Raw genomic sequence first — 23,327 nt, 5'->3', positions numbered from 1 at the left:
TGGGTATGTTTGCATGTTTCTTTCTCTAAACTTTAATTTTTAAAAGTTATGGGGAAATGCTTAACCATATTTTTTTGTGGGATCAAGGCCAAGTACTCCATTTTATCATATTTTTATAGCAAGTTTGCAGCAAAAGTTTTCCAAGTAGACATACAAGTAATTTCCACCCTTTTAAATGAGTCTATTAGACTGACTGCTGATTACTTTCAATGTTTTTTTAATCCTCTGGGTTTTCCCCATTATTTTAAAACATCAGTTAAAGAAAATCTGTTTCTGATGTTGAGTTTTCATAAAGGATTGTAGTTTTAGGGTTGTAATTGGTGTCACACTATCAGTGGGCTTTTTAATGAAAATTCAGTTTAACCTTACACATGTAGCTGTTCTGAGCTGTCTTTTAATAGGATCAGACTGAGGGCAGTAAAAATTGTTTTAGTTTACAACGTTGAATTGAATAATGCTGTACAGTGAGGTAATGGGCAAACACAGAGTATGTGGCTCAATAATTTTGAGCTGAAGAATACTGAAGAATAAGTATAATGGTCTCTGGATATTGTATGTGTGGATAGCAGATTTCCAGGATGATGTGTGTGTCTGCATGGCGTTTGAAAGAGTGTTCTGTAAATTCTGCAACCTCCATGGTCTTAGCATTGCTTTTAATCAATTTCCTATAAACAAATTGAGTAGCTTCCTTGCAGAGGATATATTTACATCTGTGGTTTATTTCTTCAGATTGAGGGTTTGTGTCCTGTAGGCCCTTGAAACCTGATAGCTTTCTGGCTTTCAGCATCTTTGGAAACAAAACCAGGACTTGTGGAAATTGCATTAGCTTATCCAGTATGTAAGTTGTTTGCCCCAAGCCACTTAATCCAACCAGAAGGGACTTCAAGAAGTTGTCTGTTTCATCCCTTTATAAATTACGTTCATTTTTTAACGTTTTTACGTTCTTTCCTTAAAGACTTCTGGTGATGGAAACTTCATGTTTTTAATAGATGATTGGTACACCCTCTTTTTAAACTTCCAATTTTATTAGAATGATGGTGCTTCAGAGAGCAGTAATAAAATACATGTTTTAAGCTTTCCTTGCAAAACTTGCATTTATGAAAGGGAGTTACCAAGATCCTGCTCAAGTTCACAGTGAAGAGATCCTGCTTAACTTTGCTGAGAGCCAGAATGGGCCTTTCAGCTATGATGGCTTTGAAAAGTTCATGCCAGAATGAATCATGACTTTAGCATATTGAAACGTACAGTAGATGTTGCACACCATAGCAGTACTTTTGACCTTCACTTAGAAGAGGCTAATTACTAAATTCAGAAAGGCTGTCCTTGTGAAACGCTATTTCTGATTTCCAACCCAGCTGGACTGGGATCACTAGGATTAATTTTGGTTTCCGTGTGCTTTCTGTATTGAAGCCTTGCCTGTGGCAGTTCAGATTTATACCTATTGTAGGGATAGCAAGACTCAGTTAATCCAAATTGAGAGATCGGAGGTGAAAGGGAAGCTAACCTAATTGCAGTTTGTAGAGCCCAGATACGTTTCAGCATTAGCAGTTCTGTGGACTCAAAGCATTTCTGAGAAATTCCCTCCAAGGTGCTGTCAGTGTTGCGCATGTTGACCACTGCTTCACATTCCTGGCAACCAGATTCAGTTGGAGTCAGGATCACAGAATGAACGATATAACCATGAGACCAAATCCCAAACAGCTCACCGTTTTGAAAGACAGCATGCTTTGTCTGACATAACCACCCAGCACAACACATGAGGAGAAGCTTTTTCATATGTATCATCTTTCATATATATCATCTAATTTACTAGTATTTCAGTCTAGCTAGCTAAACACAATACATACACTACAGGTCATGGAGAATGAATCTGGATATGTTTTAACATAATTAGTCTGGTACATCATTCTCGTAGTTTGATTGCAACATGTTGCTAACAATATAGGAAAGACATTCACAAGTGTTACAGCACTGTTCTTGTTTTCAAAACTGTATTTCACAAGAGCATTTCACATTTGTGCTGAGTACTAAAATAACACTTCACTTTGGTCTGAAATTGAGAAAAAAATTAAATTAGCAAGATGTTAGATCAACTGTCTAAATTGTTCACATGTGATTGGTGTCTAGAGTAGCTTTTTTTATCAAACGATTTCATGTTTTTTCTACTGGATATGTCAAAACAAGACATATAGATCCAATAAAGAATTTCATCTTCAAAATTCATCTGATTTCAGTCTGATTTTGCAGTTTGTCATAAATTTGTTCAGAGCAATCAGAGAAACTGGTCCTGCTTCGATGGCTAAATGTGGATTGAGGTATTTCATTTTAGCTACCTGAGATACACTGGATGCTTTTCTAGCTGGTGACAAAGCCACCATATGCATCTTCAAGTGAGAAGTAAGTACAGATAGATCACTGATTCACTTGGTTCTTTTAATGTATCCAATATCTCCTAATTTTTAGAAGTGCTACCCATGCAGCAGTGCTGAAGGAAGGCTTACAGTGAGGTGTTATTTGCATGGTATTCCTTTAGAACTTGTCAATTCAAAGACAAGCTAAAATCATTAACTTATTTGAAGGCCTGGCCTATAAAATAGCTGGGTCCTCTCTCAATGTTGACCTTATGTAGAAGAGGAGTTCTGTCAGGAGTTCTGACAAGATCTGTCAATAACTTAACCTCAAATTGTCAAGCTGTACTGTGACTAGCTTGTTTTTTAACTGTGTTCTTTGGCTCTCATTTTTCAATTGTCATTTTCCCCCTTTTATTTAGAAGATCTTTAAAGCACATAGCCTATATTCCTGCACTTAAATTATACATCACAACTGCACTCTAAGTTGTTACTTGGTGAGTCAGTTGTTCCCCCAGTGTTAATGAGTAAAGATACTGCCACCAGAGCACTGTTGTTCAGCACTGATACATACATAACAGCGATTTTTGATTAAGTACAAGCCATCGCATCATCTAAAAGTGAAGGCTTACGTGTTCTTTGCACTGGAGCGTACAGATACTGAGGATGGAAGATCTGACATCTCCAATGTTTCTAGCAGCCATTCATCTCCACAGAATTTTGATAGGCTAAGTGACCTTCAGTCATGGAAATCTGTGGCCTGCTCTCTTTGGTAATTCTCAGTATTGATTTTGAGAGACTGACATTGTACTGGAAAATTACACAACTGTGTAGTACTGGGAAAAGAACCATGTTTTTCTCTCACTGAAAAGCAGACTACGTAGCTTGGATTTTTATGCAGTAGCTTTACTGCTTCTCGCAATGGTTCAGCTTCCTCCTCCTGCTGCTAGTCCAAAAGGATATTTAATTGGGACCCATATGGACAAATTACAAATTACTGACATCAGGACCCATTTCTCTCCATTCAAGGCAATGTTATAGCCAACATGAAGTAAACATGATTTCTTTATTTGAAGACTTAGTTGGGGAGACAAAAGGAAGACCCTAAAGTTCAATGTAGCATTCTCATAATGGATATTCAGGCAGTACATCCAGGCCATACCCTTCAATGACAGCAAGGGCTTTTTGTATCTGTCCCCCACTGCCTATCTGACACAAAAGCCTCTCCCTCTGGAAATGGAAAAAGGGCAATATCTCTGGCTGTTTTCCCTTTAGTCATTGAACAGCAGGAAACAAATTGTGTCTCCTTCCTGTAATTCAGCTGGGCAGTTCAGGTCATTACATCTGCCTCTGCACTGTGTGCTGTGACCAGAAACAAAGCTGATCTCAGAGACATTAAAAAAGGCTCTTGGGGAGTGGGACAATGGCAGAGGGCTGCAGGGAGGGATGCTAAGTTGTGTTGCCCATGCCATGGAACATGGTGGTTCCTGTAACACAGCATGGTTCACGAGCAGAGGGTGCACAAGGACATATGTGTGTAAAAAAAATCGGAGCCTAATTGCTGCTGATATTCTTTCCTGTTATATAACCTACATTAGTCTCCAGAATCACTTTAGCAGCTATTTGTCTGAAATTCATCATAGAGTCATAGAATGGTTCAGATTGGAATTGACCTTAAATATCATCTAGTTGTGGACTGCAAGTGCACATTCATGGATCATACTGACCTTCTGGAAAGTTTGAGGCATTTTTAGAAAATACAGCAAGTGCATCCACAAGAATAAGAATAATGAGGAAAGCAAGTAAAAAGAAGAATGAAGCATCTTGAAATTATTCTAATGGATGGCAAAAATAATCTGGTATTCACTGGAGTGATAAAGGAAAACATGGTCTGGAAATTAAAGTTCATGAAAATGTATCTAGAATAAATGAATGCTGTTTATTCTGACACATGAGAATATTGCTTTGTGATGATTTTTAATGGCTTTGTAGGATGAGACCCTGCTGTTAGATGTGAAGGTCATGGCAGCACCAGCATCACCCCAGGGCTGGGGAATAAAACAGAGGCTTTATTTACTGTAGCAGAGTAAATTGTCTGCCTTGCCTCATTTTGGAGTATTCCAAAACCCTGAGAATGTATAGGAATGTTGCCTGTATAGGTAAAGCTCGTGTCTGATCAGATACAAACTTTCAAATATCAGAACACTGAAATACGAAATACTGCTGTTATTATTGGAAGGGACAAAGGGATTCCCTTCATATCACAGTGATGCCATATTTTGATGCCATAGACCTGTTGCTGAAGGAAATGGTCAAGTGGGAAAGATCGGAGGTGTCTGTGCCCGAGCTGATGGAGTGCAGCCCATGCAGAAGCACTGATGGGACCCCAAAGGCAGGGGAGTGATGATACTGTGGGGCTGCCATCTCAGTGAGAGCCAGAGCTGCAGCAGTTCTAATCAGAACTAATTAGTTAAACCTTTGGAGGTTTTTAGACCACACAGTACTTGGAAGGGAAATATGCTCAGCGATGTTCATTTCAAACTCTCTGATTAACAGTGTGAACTACATAAATTAATTCTGTGTGCAGCCTTTCAAACAAGAATGCATAGTAAATAAAGATGGACAGAAATATTCTCCAAAACATGAATTTTCTACTAGAAAATTATAATTTGGCAAAAATTATACAATTTGAAGACAAGTTCAAATGAGAAGCTCCTAGCAGTCATTAATCATATTTTCTAATAGCAAAGCACAAGGGTTCCATCATCAGACTTTCCCCACCTTTCTGTTCCGATATATATGTGCATAGTATAGAAAATAAACTTCAACTTTCATGACTCTCCAGAATGTCTTATTATTTCCAGATAACTATGACTTCACTGCAGGTGATTAACAGATGTACCAATAGTGCAGTAGGTGTACTGTGGAATGCATCACACTGAGAAAACAGCAACTCTACAGCCTCTCTAAATTATTAGGAAGTGTTAAACTGATGAAGAGACAGATCTGAGCTCCTGGAAAGATAGAGAAACATCCTGTTTGTGTAGCAGTGGTGTCTGTGTATTCTGAATAGTTGATTAAATCCATCCTTGGTCAAATAACTACATACTTGGAGGCAAAAAGTTAGTCACCTTGCTAACATATTCTTATCTCTGTAACCTTCTGTACTGCTCATAAGTGTGGTCCGTGGTGCCAGGATGTGTCTATGTACAAAATGTTTCATTTTTTGAAAGTTCACTGAAAGGAGGGAAAAGCTAAGGCTACTGCAGAAATTTTTGACTTTTCAGCTGGTGTGAAAGGTGTTGGATATTAATTGGAAGTAAGTGATGGATGCATTTTTTTTTAATCTTCTTTAAAATGATGCAGTTTGGTACCATCTGTAGCTTGAGGCCTTTTTTTTCTCTAATTGTTCGTTAAATCACTGGCACTTAGACAAATGTTCAGGTGTTTCTTAAGCTGAAAATGATAGAAAAATACTAGAGAATTCAGGAGCTTGTATACCTGGGTTAGTCTAATAGATGGATTTTCAGATGCTTGCAGAAAAGTACAGTAGCTGATGTACTGCAGGTAAAATAAGATCAACATCAAAAGAGATTCATACATCAGATTGTCATACATCAAGAGCATGTTAGACAAGTTGGCAGGTGTAGCACTTGAAAGCTTATTTTGAGAAAAATCTACTGAGAAAACCTGTCTTGGAGTGACTTTATGATACTGTTTTTCCTATCTTAAACCAAGACAAACCTTTACATACTACCAGATCTCTGGCTGTACATATATACCACAGGCTTCCAGGTATCTTAGATACTGTTAACAACCACTAAGTGTTGGACATTACATTGCATTCTGCAATCTTGCTTGTTTTTGAAGAGAAGTAGAAAAAAATCCTGAAACCAAATGAAAATTCTGTTGGAATTTAAAGACATCAGGACACAGAATTTTTTGGTTCAGCAAGGAATAAGTTTTTCCTGACTCAGGATGAACAATTTTTTCTCCCTGGAGCAAGCATAAACTGGAAAATCGGTCTTTACTAGAACTTGACCCACTTGATCCATTTTATCTTCACCCATGCCCCTATGCTGGCGAGCTGGAGTCATTGCTGTAAAACTTCATGCCTGCTGAAGAGTTTCTCTTTGCCAGGGGGTTGGCCGTAGTAGAGGTTCTGTGGGCCGCAAAATCCAGCAGAGATTTTGGTTCTATTACTGCATTGTATTCCCAGGAACCTGTGGATGGCTCTCTGCCATAAGAAAGCAGACACAAATCCTAGATGTAGTGGCCAGTCCCAGATAATGAGTCTCAAGTGGCTGATCACTACTGTATGTTTTGTGACATGGTGATGGTTATTTGTTAGGGGTTTTTTCCTCCTTGATGTAATACACTATACAGGATATATCTTACTGCCCTTCTCAGATGTGCAGTGATGAGCTCTCAGTAATTCATTGTGGATGCTGAATTTATTCTGACCCTGTTTTTCCTTCTAGGCTGTTGGCTGTGATTATGAGATAAATTCCAACGCAACAGAAGACCAGTGTGGAGTTTGCCTGGGAGATGGCTCTGCTTGTCGTACAGTGAAGAAGGTGTTTAATCAGAGTGAAGGATTTGGTAATATGGGTTCTTCCTTTAAATTCTTCCATTGGTGAAGTCATTTCTCTACGTAAAAATGATTAAAGTGCTTCTCATTGAAAACTGAGTGATCGTCTGCGTGGGAAATTGTAAATGAGTGTTACAGTGAATCATGCTTCTGCCAGAAAAAAAATGCATGCTCTGTGCTTTTTAGTACACCTTGTCTTACAAAACTTGTCAGAGACCCAAGAGGTCCTATGCAAGTTATGCAGTTAACAACAAAATTGAAAATAGCAAGTGCATTTATGAAGTGAATGTAATTTGCTGTCTTGAAAAATCTGGTCCTAATCTCTGTGAAGTGAAAAGCACCAAGCAAATGCTGGAGTGAGTGGCTTGGGGATTTATTTCGAAGCATCATATAGGGGAGAAGAATTACTCCCTGCAGGCTGAAGTGTTCTGAATAAGCACTTGGAGGACTAAACCTATCTTCACTGACAGCAGTGAGAGGCTTCAAGTTGAGTTGTGTGGGATGAATGGGAGCTAGAGAGCCTGGAGGCAGGAGTGGGACTAAAACTGAGTAGCAAATATGGCAGTGAGCTGGAGGTGAAGAGACAGCCAGAATGAGCAGCTTTCAGTGGAAAACCAGGACAGGAGGGGGAGAGGTGAGAAGAAAAAGCACTGGTGAGTTATGCTTGGAGTAAGGTCTGCAGCTACAGAAAGAGGCTGATGCAGAGAATGGGAAGTCTCAAGATCAGTAACTGGTACCATTGCAGTGAGGAGGGGGAAATTGCAGTGCCTTTGGTTGACTTTTGGGTTTGTGGGATTTTTCAAATCCAATAGTTCTGCCTTGCACATGATTTGTGCTACTCATTTAGAGCTAGTTTGACCAGATTTTCCAAAGTTTGGGGTAAAACCTTCTTTAATATTTGAGAGGATTTTTCTGTACTTGAGTTTGCTTTTCTCTCTGTGTCCCAAAGGTGAGCTGTGAAGATGTCTGCAATTCTGAAGCCATTCAGGTTTCATATGTATGTGAGACTTACTAAGGAAAATCTGGAGCTACCTCTCTTCCAATACTATAGTAATCCTTTAGCCTGTAATCTTGTGCTCCTGCAAATCTGAAATTCACTCTGCCTTTGACTGTGTGAGAGCTTTCGAAGGCTAACGATGTGAACTTCATTTTTGAATAACAATTTTACATAAAACATCCAGTACTGTATCTTGTGAAAGGAGAAGTGCCATTTATTTTATTTAAATTCATTTTGTGCTTTATATTTACTTAGTTTTTTTTTCCCGCAAGATTCAGTCAGCCTCACAGATAGATGCTGCTGCGGGATACAGAGTGTTAAGTTAAATTATTTCAATGCTTTCTTTAAATTCAGTAAAAAATGTGCGGATTCTCTCCCTTCTATATACATGGACTCCATTGCAGACGAAAAAAGGAAAAATGTGAGGCAAGGCAGAAGCTGATGGGCTCTTCAGGACGTGTGGATTTCACTGATGTACACAGGTGTTACACTGGAAAAAGGAAAAGGGCTTTGTTCACGATATCTGTTTTCATGTCTGACGGAGTTGTCAGTGTTAGATTTTATAGCAGAGTGGCTGCTGAACAGTTTATGTAAACATAAAAACTTCAGGCTCATCAGTTCAGCATAGGTAACAAAACTGTACCAAGGCATGCTGCCGGTCACTGGCAAAAAAAGATTTGAAAAGTTTTTCTGTGGCGTAGAAGAATACAAAGCCAAAGCTAATATATTCTGATTTAAATCTTTTTTCAAAACCTGATTTAAACCTTTGTTCATACCCTGCCCTCCAGCAGGGCCCTTCTTGGTCTAGTGCTGCAGCAGTGTGTGTGTTCTCTGACTGAGTTGACTCAGTTGCCATGTCTAACTAATGAAATGCTATCGAGGAGTTTTAATAATTGAGCCTTTCACTGAAGGTTGAACCTTTCACTGAAAGACTGGGTAGAGTGGTTAGTTTTACCAGAGAAAGTCTTCTTAGAAATCTTTTTACTGCCTCATGGTCAAAAAGAAAAGTTTTGAAATCTGTGTTATTACTTGCATTTTCTTTAAAAGTCTTTGTTTTTGTCATGGATGAAAAATGTGAATAGCAATCCAGGAGCATCCAACAGAACCACAGGCATGGCTGCATCATCTTTGTAATGGTTTCTGTTGGAGTTTCAAGGTGGAAAACAAATTGGAGATCTAATGTGAACACAGTGTCTCAGCTGTTGACACTAATATTAGCCACTTGTTTTCACGGGGTTTGTTTGAAAATCATTTAAGTTGCTTTTGCTGAACTTTGTGACAGAAAGGTCACAGTGTGAGCTGGGCATGGAAAAGCAAGAAGGTCAGGCCTAGGAAGTCATGGTAGTGTCTAGAGCTTGGCATAGAGAAAAGTTGTGCCTCAGGAATGTGTATTTTTAAAAAAGGATTTTAAATACAACAGGCTGTAGAGTAGGAAAGTGAACTGTTGTGATAAGGAGAAACAGTCGGATCTGGTCGCCTTTTGATCTGCAACGCTCTGCTAGTGGCCTGAGTAAAAGTACTCTTTTCTTACAGACATGGGAAAGGAGAAACAAATTCTTCAGTCCTTGTAGAGCTGTGTGTACAGTAAGGGTTTCGTGAATTTGTTCATGTCTGTTTTGGGAGCATATAGATTTAATTTTAATTAAAAAGGAAAGGATTAATAGCATCTGAGGGTTGCAGGTGTGCAGAGGCATGTACACTGTGGTTGCTCCAGGATTTAATGAGCCCAGTGTGTAGGTAAGACAGCTGACAATTTGACTGTTACTGAATCTTGGATCTCTAGATACTTACCAAATGAAACCACATAACCAGGAACAATTACATTAACACCATCCACAGAATTTTTAAACAAAAATTTATTATGTTGAGTGACAAACTCAAAAGTTTACAGCTGATTAGCTTTCCTTTCAAAATCAGATAATTGGGAATCAGTGAGAGGCTCTGGGAAATCAGGAAGTAATTTAGCTCGTGGGGAGGGCCAGGGAGAAGACAGTGTGATACATTGAACAAATGGTAACTTCCCTTACCAGACAGTTGCAATACATTTAAAATAAGTTTTATGAGCAGCAGCAGCTGATTCAGACAAAAATAACTATGCAAAATCTTGAAAGGATATACAGACTTTTGTGTTACAACAGAACAAAAATTGTTTTATAGGTTTTATGCTTTGTGTTTTGAATTAGAAATGTTATTCTCATTAAAGCGAAAAAAACCCACCTGACCCAGCCCTAGTGTAAAAGGACACCAGTTTTGCAAAGCCAAGTTGTCAGGATCTGACATAATTAAGATTTTCCATGCTGTGTTAATTTGTCCTGGTTGTAAGTACGCCTTCTAATCAAGCCTTCAGTTACATAATCACACACTTTGTTCATAACATGTCTTCACCGAATGAATAGAACATTTGGGAGAATCGTTAGACTTGGTTACTTACAATAGACCTAGACTACTGATTTCTTGAATAATAGAAATAATTCAGTGAGCTTCCAGATTTTGTTACTTCATTCACTTAGAAAAAACTGATTAATTTAGAAAATAATATTCGAATTTTCACAGTCTAGGAGTCTAATCAGTCTAGGAGACTTGCAAAAGTTAACCTTCAGAAAATGCTTTTTCTTAAACATCAGTGACTGGAAGTCCATATATAAAATTATATGCTATCAGTATAATTAGGAAGGACCTGAAGCAGACACATTCTGCTTTGTACCATAAGCAGCATGTGACATTTTAACCAATATTTATTACAAAAGAACTGCAAAGAAGATTCAGATGCTAAAGACTCTTGGACACTTATTTTCAGCTGCAGGTTGTTGTACAGCACATAAATAGTTCTGGTAGGTAAAGAAATTGGTACTGAAGATTGCTTAGCATGCCCAGTGTGGTTCATCTCACTCATGAGTGAGTAATCAAAGGTGATAAGCTCATTTCACAAAAAAGGTGAACAGGATGTGAGTCTCAGAACTTAATTCATGACCTCAGAAGGGTGTGAGGAGGACTGGGGAACTCATGTTCCAGTCTGCTTGTGTTCCAGTTTTGTGTTCCAACACAAAATGCATCTCACACTCCCAGTGCACCAGCTTGTAGCAATGTTATCTGTCTAATTTCTAGAGCTCAGCTGGTGGCAGTAACAAGAAAGTTACCTGTGTTTGTGTTCGAGCGTATATGTGATTTTCTTATTTTTACAATTCAGTAGCAACAACTGTACCAGCTTCCTTTAAGGTGAGAAGCACAGAGCCTTAAGTTACACATTGCCTGTGATATGATGTGATCAAAATTCTTAGCTGCTTTGGGTCATTCTTAATATGCAGACCAAAAATCTCTAAACAGATAACTATTCATGAAGAGCTGAACTCAGAGACTCTTAATCTCATGGTCGTGGTGGGTTCGAGCCCCATGTTGGGCGCCAACTGCCACACCCCTTTCCCCACTCTCCGACCTGTCTTTGCTAGCTCTAAGTCAGAGATGGGGGGGAGTTGGCATGGACAAAGCAAGTCTAAGGAGGCTCAGACCCTCTGGATGTGTTCCAAGATTTGTTCTCGAAGAATTCCAGGGAGCAGGAGACCAGATACAGGAGACACGGGGGGTATTCCAGCCTCAGAGAGGAGGTGGAGGGAGTTGGACTCTAGCCAACCAGGTCTGGCCAAGAGGGAAAGGGGAAGGAAAGGGGTTACACCACGGGACAAATTACAGGGGTCTGTGGATAAACCATTTTCAATGCATCTAGAACAGTGAATTACAACAGAACTCTTTGAACTTTGTTATGAAAATTGGCAGTTTACAAAAATGTGCTTAATTTACAGTAGTAATTTGAGGCATTTGAATAACATTTTGTTGTTGTTGTTGTTGTTGTAAAGCAAACATTCACAGAGAACTTAAATGCCTTGAGAGAAGATAGATGGAATTCCATACATACCTATAAGTTGGGTAATGATGAAAAATGTTCTTTGCAAATTGAAAAAACCTTTCCCACAACAGGCTGTTAACTTGCTGGAACTCCCTGGCATTTCTCCAGATTGCAGTATGCCAGAGCCCCTGGGCATGGTTATGGAAATAACAGTGCTCATGTGTGGAGTAGATTTCCCCTGGCACAGCTCTGAAAGTCACTCACCTCTGCATTCCTTCTAAATGCCACTGGCATTGCTTAAATGCTATTCCCCAACTGATACTAGAAACCCTGATTTGAAAAGTCACACTATTAACAAACTGAAATACAAGCTCTGTGACAGCACGTTTGTGTATTTTTTCAAGCAAAACTGTTGTTTTAATCATCTTACAAATAAGTGAAATGCAGTGACATTTCTGTTGTTCACCTCCATAAATTTTTCTTATCTTTTAGGATATGTTGATATTGGGCTAATTCCAAAAGGTGCAAGGGGGATCAAAGTCATGGAAGTTACAGAATCAGGAAATTTCCTTGCTGTGCGAAGCAAAGACCCAGAAAAATACTACCTGAATGGAGGCTTTATCATCCAGTGGAATGGTGAATACAAAGTGGCAGGCACAATATTTCAGTATGACAGAACAGGGGATCTAGAAAATCTGACTGCTCCAGGACCCACCAATGAATCAATATGGATTCAGGTAAACAGGAGATCACAAACAGAACCTGCTCATTTGGATTGCAGCAGAATGTGCTGTGACCCTGGAAGCGTGGCCGGGAAAATACGTATGTTGGTATATAAACCACTATTAATGTGCTATCTTGGAAAAAAAAAAAAATTAGTTTGGCTGTTTTGGAGAGAAATAAGCACCTTGCTTTTGAGTTTTTCATCCTTCCTAAGAACACATGTCCTCTATCATACTCCAGTGTTTGTTAAATCCTGTGCCGCCACTAAGACGGGGATCCTGTTGCCTATAGTTCGTCAGTCCTTTTCCCAAACTTTCTTGTCCCTTGTATCAAATTTGACCAACACATGGTTGTGATGTGAACCAGATCCAGGTGAAAAATAAGTTGTCACAAAAAGGGAGCTGATGTCAGGCTGTGATCAGTAAGAGCTACAGACTGCTGACAGCAGTGACAGCTTACACACAGCAAGAAAAGAATACAGCATTACATAGATGGGTTAATAGCTTATGGTAATTGAAACTGATCCATTTAACATCCCCAGAGGCTGCTTTCTTTTGTTTCTTTCATGTCACTTTATGGATTCTGACTTAAACATAACCAGCTTCTGTCAGTTCTGTAAAAATAATTTGGGATTGGCTCTTTGATCTCTGGAAGTTTTTCTCATGGCTTGTTTGCATGTGTGTCCACCATGCAATTAAAAGAAGTATTAGGGGTGTGATGGGAGACCATTTTCACACTTTGAATGTCTGGTGAGAAGACAAAACTAATGAGTTCTCAGACTTCACTTTTAGTGCAATTGAAAAGAAGAGTAAAATTTCATGGCTGAAGTCTTTTATCCCTTGGTGGTTCTCACTTTCTCCCTCTCACGTGAATTTCTTGAGTGCCCCTTCTCAGTTGGAGCTTTTCTTCTTTATTCAGAAACACTGAATAATAATATTAAAGCAGTGTCTGAATAGCATGTGTAATTTTCTGACATAATGGTTGTTTTGTAATAGCTATTTCAAAATATAGGAAAATTATAATATATAATGGTGATCAGCAGTAGCTCTTCATCAGCAGCATAGAGGTGATTTGGATGGACTTTGAATTATCTTTTCTTATAGTCAATGGAATACCAATTATGATGAACCATTTATTCCCACCTGTGTTTGCAGAAATGCATGGTAAACAGCTGTATCGTTGAAAGATTCACGAATGCCGCTGTTGACATAGAAATAGAAATTCTGCAAATCTGCTTCTCTGGATTGATTGCAGACTCCAATATGGGCAGATTTAATTCTTCCAGTTTCACATTTTGAAAGCTTTTGACCAGTAGATTATTAATTAAATTATTAATAAAGCCCACTCTCTGCAGCTACTTTTTCAAGAAACTAACCCTGGAATCAAGTATGAATACACTGTACGTAAAGAAGAAAGTAATGAGAATGAGATTGGAGAGCCAGAGTTTTTTTGGCAGTATGGAGAGTGGACAGCCTGCAGTGTTACCTGTGGAAGAGGTAATTCCTCATTTCCTTTTTCTCTTACTGTTTGCCTTCATTACAGACATAGTCTTCAAAAAGGTAGTGTTCTTTAATCTGCATTTGGTGGGAAATCAGGTCATGTGGTTAAAAAGTAATGTGAGGAGTAACTTGTTTACTTTGAGGGTGGGAGAGCCCTGGAACAGGCTGCCCAGAGTGGCTGTCTCCTTCTCTGGAGACATTCAAAATCTGCCTGGCTGTGATCCTGTGCAGCTTGCTGTGGAGGTGACTCTGCTTTAGCAGTGAGGGTGGACTACATGATCTCCAGAGGTCCCTTCCAACTCCAGCCATTCTTTGATTCTGTGAATAATGTGTTCTGACTTCTAAGTAAAAATTTTTAAAGGTATGTAAGTCAAATAATTTCTAAAACACGTGCCCTGAAATTCTTAGCTTCTATTAATCAAAATAAGAAGGTACATTTATCTTTCCTTCATAATTTTTGTCAGTACTGTTCACCATAGCCTTTCTTTCCAGCAATACAAATTTATGACTTACTATTGTTTCCCTGTTAAGTCTTTTCAATCTATTAACTACAAAAAAATTTCTTCATTTCTGTCCAGCCTTGACAAGCAACAACTTTTTTTTAATGCATTGCTCAATAATTACTTCACTGGTATTTGTCTTGAGAACATCCATGTCTTTGCCAGTTTGGCAATGGCTTGGGTACCACGGCAGTTATATTGTAGTTCTGTGCAGCACATTAAACCAGCCAAGCAGAAAGATGATTGTGAAGAAAGATTTAACAACAGGTCTAGAGACTGGCTTCTGGTAACTCATACAAAATGCTAGCAGGAGAATTTTTCTGAAGTAGATAACATCAATGAGATAAAGTTAATATTTGTAGTTAACCAACAATAAGGATAAAGAGACCAAATCTTTACATTAGGAGTTTTTTTTAAAATCTATCTGTTGTGGGAATAATTTGGAAAATGTGAGGACAAAGTTGTATATAAAGGGAAGTCTGAACTTGGGGGGAAAGGAATTGAAGTCTTCTGCCTGAATTAGCTCTTGATTTTCACAGTAGAAGAATTCTGGAGATACCACCATAACCTTGTTCTTTGACCGTTCTGTGCAGTACAAAAACTGTGCAGAAGAGTAAAAGATCAGTGTTACAACCAGACCAATAATATGAGAAAGGCCTTTTCTAATACTAGTGTACTGTTAGTGGTTTTTGGTAACTACTGCTTTATTAACTGCTTTGTGGGAGAAAAGAAAAAGGACAAACAAGTGTTGTAAAAAATCCACTTGTGATTCTAAAAGTAGTGATGATTGCAGGAGCAACATTTCAAAATCTCTCCTGCCAGGAAAAACACTAAAATAATGCATTTCGAGTAGTTTAGACAAAAGGCATTTTATGACCTAATTTTATAAGATTAAAAGAATAACTTTTAGAAGCCCGGTATAAAATATCCCATCTCAATAACACCCACATATATTTTAAAAATATTCATATATATATAATCAACATATTATAGAGATGTATGTTCATTCACATATATGTATGCTTAAGCAGATATACAGTAATTTCACGATTACAAGCCGCACCATTTTGACTAAAATTTTGCTCCCACCCCGGAAATGTAGCTTACACTCAGGAGCGGCTAATATGTGAAAAATTTTCTGACATTTTCAACCCCGGAAGTGCCAGCCAAGGTGCTGAGCGGAGCACCTGCAAGTAAAACCTGGGATTGCGCGATTGTTACAAATTGGTTACTGTGTTGCGTGGCGGGTGCAGGTGGGCTCCGTTCTGGCAGTGTGGGGTGGGGAGGGAGCCGGGGGCTCCGTGCTGCCATCCCCGCGGCCCGGGGGGGAAGCGGGGGGGCTCCTGCCCCCGCCTGCCGCCGCGGGAGCGGGGGGGCTCCTTCCCCTCCTCCTGCTGCCGCCGCGTCCCTGCTTGCCACCGTGAGGCAGCACCGGGCCGGGGTGAGCGAGCCCAGCAACGGCCGGCCCTGAGTAGCCCCCGCTGAGCTGGGCCACCCGGCCCCGTCGGCAGCCCCATAACCGCACAGCCCGAGTTGAGCCAGTAAACCCCACAATCCCGCGATTCTCTTACTACTTGGCAACTTTGTTGCACGTGGGTCCTCGCTGTGAACGGCAGAGTGGCTTATACTCAGGTGTGGCTTATTTATGGACAACGAACGAAATGTAGCCAGCACCTGGAGATGCGGCTTATAGTCCGTGTGGCTTGTATTCATGAAATTACTGCAATTTGTTCTCTGGAATTTTTTGAGAAGAGTCTCTCAGCACAAAACTCTGTGTGCTTTCTGTTGGGGAGAAACCCACTATTTCTTTAAATAGGTGCACGAAACAAGTTTTAAATTTTGCTTAATTGTGTGCTGTAAGTTTTAGTCCTGGTACCTGCCTAGTTGAGAGTTGTGTTTAATGTAAAAATTATTGTGCTAAAAAGGGGAGAGAAGGGTAAAGTGTTAGTGGACTGTTTATTATGCTGGTTTGAGGTTCTTTTTACATTAGCTGCAGTTTTTGCAGAACTGTTTATCACTAGGTAAATTGTAGCCCTGAGTTCTCTCTTCTGGCTAACTGTGTGAAGTGGCTTTGATTTCTAAATGCCACATGGGTTACTTAGAGAACTGTGGTATGTGAGGTTTTTCAGTTTTTATTTACTAATTGACTCCCTCTGTTGTCTGCATTTGGCTATTAATAGATGTTTTTCGAGCTTATTTCCTCTATATAAGTAGAAATCATGTGTTTCAGACTAGGTTATGGACTTGTTGGCATCAGTTGGAAGGGGAACCAAGAGGTGCATCCCAGTTTATGAAGGGCACAGACACCTCACCAGTTCTCTGTATTCCTTCATGGACAGAAGAAAATAAATTATTAAACCTGTAGCCATCTTTCCTCTGAGATACAGATATTTATAAATAACTTGTCAGGTTTAAAGAAGGATGTAGGTTGCTAATGCAGTGATGCAGTCAGGGTATTGTCTCTCACTCCCTGCCCATTAAAACAGAGGAGTCCTGGCACAGAGCTCCAGTGCATCACTTGGAGCAGGAGAGTCAGATATGCCAATCTGCCTGCAGTTCTCTGCAGGTGCACATTTTATTTGGTTGTGCTCTGAGCCATCAGGATGTGAACCAGCATCCCTGCTCATAGCACCATTAAGGTGGGAAAACACATGCAGGATCATGGAGTCCAAGCTTTGACCAAACACAGCCTTGTCAACTAAACCATGGCCTCAAGTGCCTCATCCAGTTGTTTCTGGAGCACTCCCAGGGATGGTGACTCCACCACTTCCCACGGCACGCTGTTCCAGTACTTGACAACTCTTTCAGTGAAGAAATTCTCCCTAAAGAAATTCCCCCTGATGTCCAACTGACTTCCACAAAACTTCCCTCTGGTTGTGAATTATGTGATTGATTTTAGGTGAATGTCCACTCTGTTTAGATTCAGAACTTAACTGCTGTTTGCAGTAACACACTTCTTGTACCAAATCACTGGCATTTGAAGTGTTCTGAAAAATGTATAAGGTAAAAAGTGCACTGAAGTAGACAAGATCATCTTCTGCTATGGGTGTGCTGCCCAACAAGTATTACTGAAGGCAAGCCTACAGAGAGATAAATAAGAAAAGCTGTATTTATTTAGCTTAATATTACTAGAAAATAGCTCTTAAGGATTATTGCAATTACCATTTGGTAAACAATAAACAAATAATTTTAGGACAAAAAAGCAGGACCAAGAAAGATGAACTGTTGAACTAACTTTGACAGCTGCAGCAGTGGGAGAAATTGATCCTTATCTAGACTTCTGTTCTCTTGGCAAACATAGACCTGCCAAAGATCCAGCATAGATAATTTCATCACCACTGGTCAAAAACATTAATAAATCCAAGGGTACTTTAGCCTTTGGTAGCCACAGATATAGTACAATACACAGATATAGTACAAGAAAGAAATTTTGCATTAGGGAGTAACAAATTGGGCTATAGGCAGGGCAATGGACTGATGCAGAAAAGCTTCATCAGTCCTAAGAGAAAAATTATTTTAGGCCTGTGGTGTAGCCCCTTATCCATGGGAAATGTACCTGGAAAAAGTCCCAGTGATGAATAAAGACTTTGTAGAGTGAAGCTGTCTCTTCCCAGAATGAATGCAGGGCAGCTCTCTGGACATATTTCCCCCAGGTTCTTGGCCTCAGGGTAGCACCATGCTATGCCCTGATGCATATCCTTCTCTGGCTACCCACTGCAGGGCTCCCATCATGTGCTTCCATCTGTTGTAGTGTCAAAGAAGGCTTTGGCCGGTCTGCTGTAACACCATTGAATGGGAAAAAAAATACCCTCTGAAAAATCAATGTTTTCTGTGGCAAGTATAGCTAATGCTGCATATTCGCTGCAATAGCTGATACTCATTTGCAATGTAGAAAATAGATAAGTAATTACATTGCAATCCAATTCATGGCAAGCAAGCACCAAAGGGGATAATTTTTAGCAGAAGTCATAACCCCTTCTCTGTCCTCAGTGCAGGACAAGTTGACTCTCTTCCTACCATTTGCTTTATGCTGAAAGGAATTTATTAGCAGCCAAAATGTGTGCACACAGGTGTCCTGCAAACTGCTGCTCTCTGGACAAGAACTGTCCCACCAGAGCCTGCTCTCAAGACAGCAGATAGAGCCTGTAGGCTTTTTTACAGGCAGATTAATTTAAATGTATCGCTGAGGTTCTTCTCTAGACCAACTACCTATTATTCCTTCTTTAAATAATAATTAGAGTGGGTAATGTTGGAATTACCCTTGTCTAAAGCTTTAATGTTGTTTATTAGAACCAGCTTTGAGTGGCATTAAATGTAACAAAAAGCAGAGCACAGCGCAGCTGCAACTAAGGGAGGATATTAGCCAGGATCAAAATTTGTTTCTCCATAGGTAACATTGCTAATTGGAAGATTTTCAAATCTCTGAGAAAGGGCTTAACTCTAAGATTTTTTGTGGGGGTTAACTGTAATGGGCCCTCTAAATGCACAACTTTTACATAGACTAGTTAGCAAAATTATCTCCAAGTGTTCCTAAACTTGCAGTGTTGATTTTAGAATACAGAAGTCAAATGTTTCCATTCACGTTGTGCTTCAGAGTTTTATAGCACTGAGAATGTAAAGATTGGCACTTGAGTTCTGTGCATAAATTGTGCAAGCACAGAATATAATTTGTTCATTCAAATAGAAAGTGAGCTCCTTACAGAGTGTATACAAGTATCTAACTCAGACAATTACATGTTCAAATGACCTCTAAAATCAAATATCTATGTTTCTCATACAACTACACTTGCTTATGATCCTTCATTTCTATTGTTTACAGCCCAAACTGAGGGCTCTGCAGCAAAAAGATTTCTGACCTCTTTTTCAAAGTCCTTTCACACACAGATGACTTTGAATTGGTACCTTTGAAACCAAGATCTGTGTGGGTCAGCTTCACATCTAAAGAGTCCTGCATTAGGGATGAAGTTTCACAGAGAAGTAGGAGAAATCTCTGAGCAGATTTAGTGAAATGAAAATTATTGTCTGACCTGACGATTCCCTTTCTTGTTTTCTCTTATCTTTCCCAGAAATACTTGTTTTTTTCACAGAACTGAGATAGTATACACCAGGTGAACTAATCAGCATTGAGGTCAGAGAGAAGTCAAAGTGGTGAGAGGGGGAAAACAGCTACCACTCAAAGCCCTTTAGAAATAATGTTTAGGTTTCAAATATTACTGAGGTTTCAGTTTATTCAGAATTTTTAATCCATGGCTCAAATAGGATATTACCCATTTAAGTTGTATAACTGTACATACTTGCTAGGGCAGGGTCAGTAGTGACTTGCTCAAACTGATAAAAACCATTTCATTATGTTGTAACATGTAAGCCTACATTTATATGTGTGTACTGATATATGCATATAGGATTCCTTCCAACTTTGGAGCTGAACTACCAGAGATTTTGAAACTACAGTGGGAGTTCATGTAACTTTCATAAAGAAATTGATTGTTAGAATAAACTGTTTCATTGATGTCAGCTGTTCATTCTTTGAAACTGTACAGCTTCAAAGCAAAACTTTTGCAAAGGTGTATAGGGGCTTTAAAGTGAATTTCAGCAGCTGAAATGACACTGAAGATTTATCGAAGCAGAAGATTTCTTCTCGTTTGTATTTGGAACAGCAACGTATCGTGATTTTGAAAGGGACAGAAACATGTCTGCTTTTTTACAGCTAGCAGGAAGTTTGCTGAATTTTGTAGTCACATTTATACCAGAGCATAAAAGAGAGTGCTGCTCCGTGGGAGGCCTACGCTGAACCAAAAAGCTTTCTCCTGTTTGTAGTCACCTACAAGTAGGAGATCTCCATGTCCAGACTTACTGCAGTCTTGCAGCAGCTTCCACACTATGGACTCTGGAGCTTGAATTGAATGCCTCAGTCCCTTAATCTTCCCTTACAGATAACACTAATCACTGTTCCACAAGATCAACCTTCATATCTGACTGGAGCTGTGTCAGTCATCAAATCTGCTGTAGTCAATAATTGCTTTATGTGTCAGTCAGAAGTCTGAAAGTAATCAAAAAGTGAAAGCATTTCCTCACATACCTGATGTTCTCAGGTGGTAAAGAAAAAGGCTTCCATTGTTTTCTATGAAATTATCCAAGCAGACATGCAAAACTTCTGTGTTGTTGAGCCAGGATTAACGATTGGATTTGTTGGTCCCACAGGGCTTTTCCAACCTTAACATTTTTATGATCCTTTGAGTCTGTATGTTGCTGAGGAGTATATTACTGTTTCCCAATTATTTTGTATGGATTGCTGTAAATAGCCTGGTGCTGCTTTGTTTCCTCTTGTCTGTGGGTAACTCAAGAACCCTTCATAGCCATTTAAACTTCTTTGATGGCCTGCAGGAGCCTTTCCTGGGGCTAACAAATACCTTAAAGAAAGTGTTTTCTAATATGTCACTTGAGCTCTGATCCGATCCAGAAGAGCCTTGCTTAACCTTTTCGTCTCGACTGAAGGACGCACATCGTGTGGGTTTGTGCAGTTTGTGCCCAGCCTGCGGGGATTACTGCTCCTTTTTCTGTGTGTGTGTCTGGAAGGGGTGCGGCGGCAGATCGCCCACTGCGTGTGGAGGGGCAGCGGAGCCACCAGGAACTCCTTCTGTGACCCGGCCACGCAGCCCCACGGGCGGCAGAAGAAGTGCCACGAGCGGGACTGCCCGCCCAGGTAAGCCTGGGGGGCTCTGGGGGTGGTAAATAGCGTCCTTGCTCCAAGGAAGGTGCTCCTGATACCAGGCTGGCATGGCATCCAAAGCCTGCCATGGTGCCGTGGTGAGGCTGACACACATTGCAGAGCAAAGAGCCCGAAACCGCATAATAAATCAGAAGTGAGCAATCCTGAGAGGTTTATAAGGCAGTTCCTGAACAGTCCGTACTGGAAATGGCAGAGATTGTTCTCTCATTTGTGTAGATACTATTCCTGTTCAGTTTGGGTGCAGTTGTGCCTGAAGACCGTATAGGTTCTTACTTAAAAACTGTATTCTTGGCTTAGCTCAAGAGAGCTAAGAATTACTGTGTGTTCTAAAAACAGCTAGCAGAGCCATTAGATACTGTTTCTCAGTATTTTTTGATACACCTTTGTCCTTTTTATGAGAGGTAATGAATAGAAATGCCTACTTCTAAAACTAATTTTTATACTTTCCTTGTAATACAGTGTTGGCATTTTTATTATTTTCCTTCCTATTTTTGAGTGAAGTTCACATGGGAATAAACCTTTCCTTTCTCTTAACATTGTCTTGATTTATATTCATCTCTGGTTTTTTTGTGCTACCATTTTAGCAAGTAGGATAAGTAAGACTAAACATTCCAGGTGCTTGCAGAACTGTGGGCTTATACAACAGACACAGATTTGCTGGAAGAGATCAATATTGGATGTTGTTTCATGCTTTGACTACCTTGGTTTTTTATCTTCTATTGTCTTTGAGAGTTTGGTATCATATTGTTCACAAAGGTACACCAGTAATTCTGGTTCTGTCAAAATTGAATTGAAGCAATGAGCCCTTAGAGTTCATTGTGTTGCATTTGCCAGCAGTGAATTTCATGAAACTTTGATGTTAAAAGTTCTGCATGATTGTTGGGTTTATTAGTTGTTTCCAAGTATCTTCATAACAGTGTATGATGCTTCTGTGGGAGTTACATCTTTGGGCTTGCAGCATAGACTACTAGCATTTCATGATTCTTTGTAGATTGCCAGGAAATCAATGACAGTAGACCAAAATTTTTAATTACTTGACTAATAGTAGCTGAAGCTACTCATACACATTAAGGTGTTTTTTGAGGCACATATAAACTGTACTGTCAATTAAAAAACTACTGAATAAATAATTTTATGCCATTTGTTCTAAGTTGCAACATTATTCAGACCTGCTCTTCAAAAAGTGAGGGAGGGGAATTTGTCGCTTTTTGAACAGATTGCAGAATGTCATGCATAAACCAAACTCTTCTGCAGACCAGGCAGAAAAAAATCTTGTGTGCTGACAGCCTGTGATGCTTCTTGAGCTTATTCTGTGCTGCAGTGGAAATCACAGGTCATCCTTCTGAGGACAGCAAAATCATGACAAAGTGCAGTGCAGGAAAACCATATGTATTTAATTCTAGAGTCATGTTACATATTTATTTTTCTCTTAGTCACACAAAAGTGGCTGCAGGAGCTTGACCAAGGGTCTGAGTCCCTGTTCTGGCTCTCAACATGGCCCGCATGCTTAAGGAGGAATAAGTCAAACATAAATCAGGTTTCTCTGTAATGCTCTTCCAGCTTCCAAGTGGTTTTAATTCAAGGCATTTCCAGAGGTTTTTATGGCTTGTCTAATCAGTAACCTTCAATGAACCTCACTCATCCAACCTCCCTCTGCAGCCTTGAAAAACTTCTATTATATACAACTTCCTCTGCAAGAAGAACCATGGCTCTAGTGCCTATGTGAAGCACCACCACATTTTAACTGTTTTGAACCTGCCTCTCACTATCTTCTGTTGGTGACCCTCAGTTCTTGTGTCAGAAGAGATGACAGCAAAGAACAGATTAGTACTCAGTCTTCCCAAGCCCTTCCTTTTGTAAATTTGCTTTTGTATAGTCCCAGCATGGGGTTAGTTGGTGTTCACTTTTCTATGGCATATGTGGAACCCCTAATCCAGACAGATGGTTACTAATCTTCCTTTGAAACCCAAGACAAATTAGGGCACTTTGTTGGCTCTAAAGAAATCTGAATGCTGGAGGCAGGTGTGATTGTTCCCATGTGGCATTATATGGGATAACTGAGAATCCACGTGAAGCTGCTGAGCACAAAGTGTTCTGT

The 23,327-nt window shown here is 39.7% G+C and overlaps 1 protein-coding gene across 1 annotated transcript in view; it reads left to right on the top strand.

Annotated features, from left to right (window-relative positions):
* ADAMTS12 (ADAM metallopeptidase with thrombospondin type 1 motif 12) overlaps positions 1-23,327 on the top strand; it is a 148,629-nt gene that overhangs the window by 99,403 nt on the left and 25,899 nt on the right. Inside the window, exons 14-17 of the mRNA XM_033085057.2 lie at positions 6,830-6,950; positions 12,270-12,514; positions 13,855-13,996; positions 21,076-21,202. Of these exons, the coding sequence (XP_032940948.2) occupies positions 6,830-6,950; positions 12,270-12,514; positions 13,855-13,996; positions 21,076-21,202 (635 nt within the window). The remainder of the gene's footprint in view (positions 1-6,829; positions 6,951-12,269; positions 12,515-13,854; positions 13,997-21,075; positions 21,203-23,327) is intronic.

Source organism: Catharus ustulatus, chromosome Z (assembly GCF_009819885.2).
Source record: "Catharus ustulatus isolate bCatUst1 chromosome Z, bCatUst1.pri.v2, whole genome shotgun sequence".
NCBI classification, from domain to species: Eukaryota; Metazoa; Chordata; class Aves; order Passeriformes; family Turdidae; genus Catharus; species Catharus ustulatus.
The sequence above is the reverse complement of the archived record's forward strand: the minus strand, read 5'-3'. Positions and strand labels throughout refer to the sequence as shown.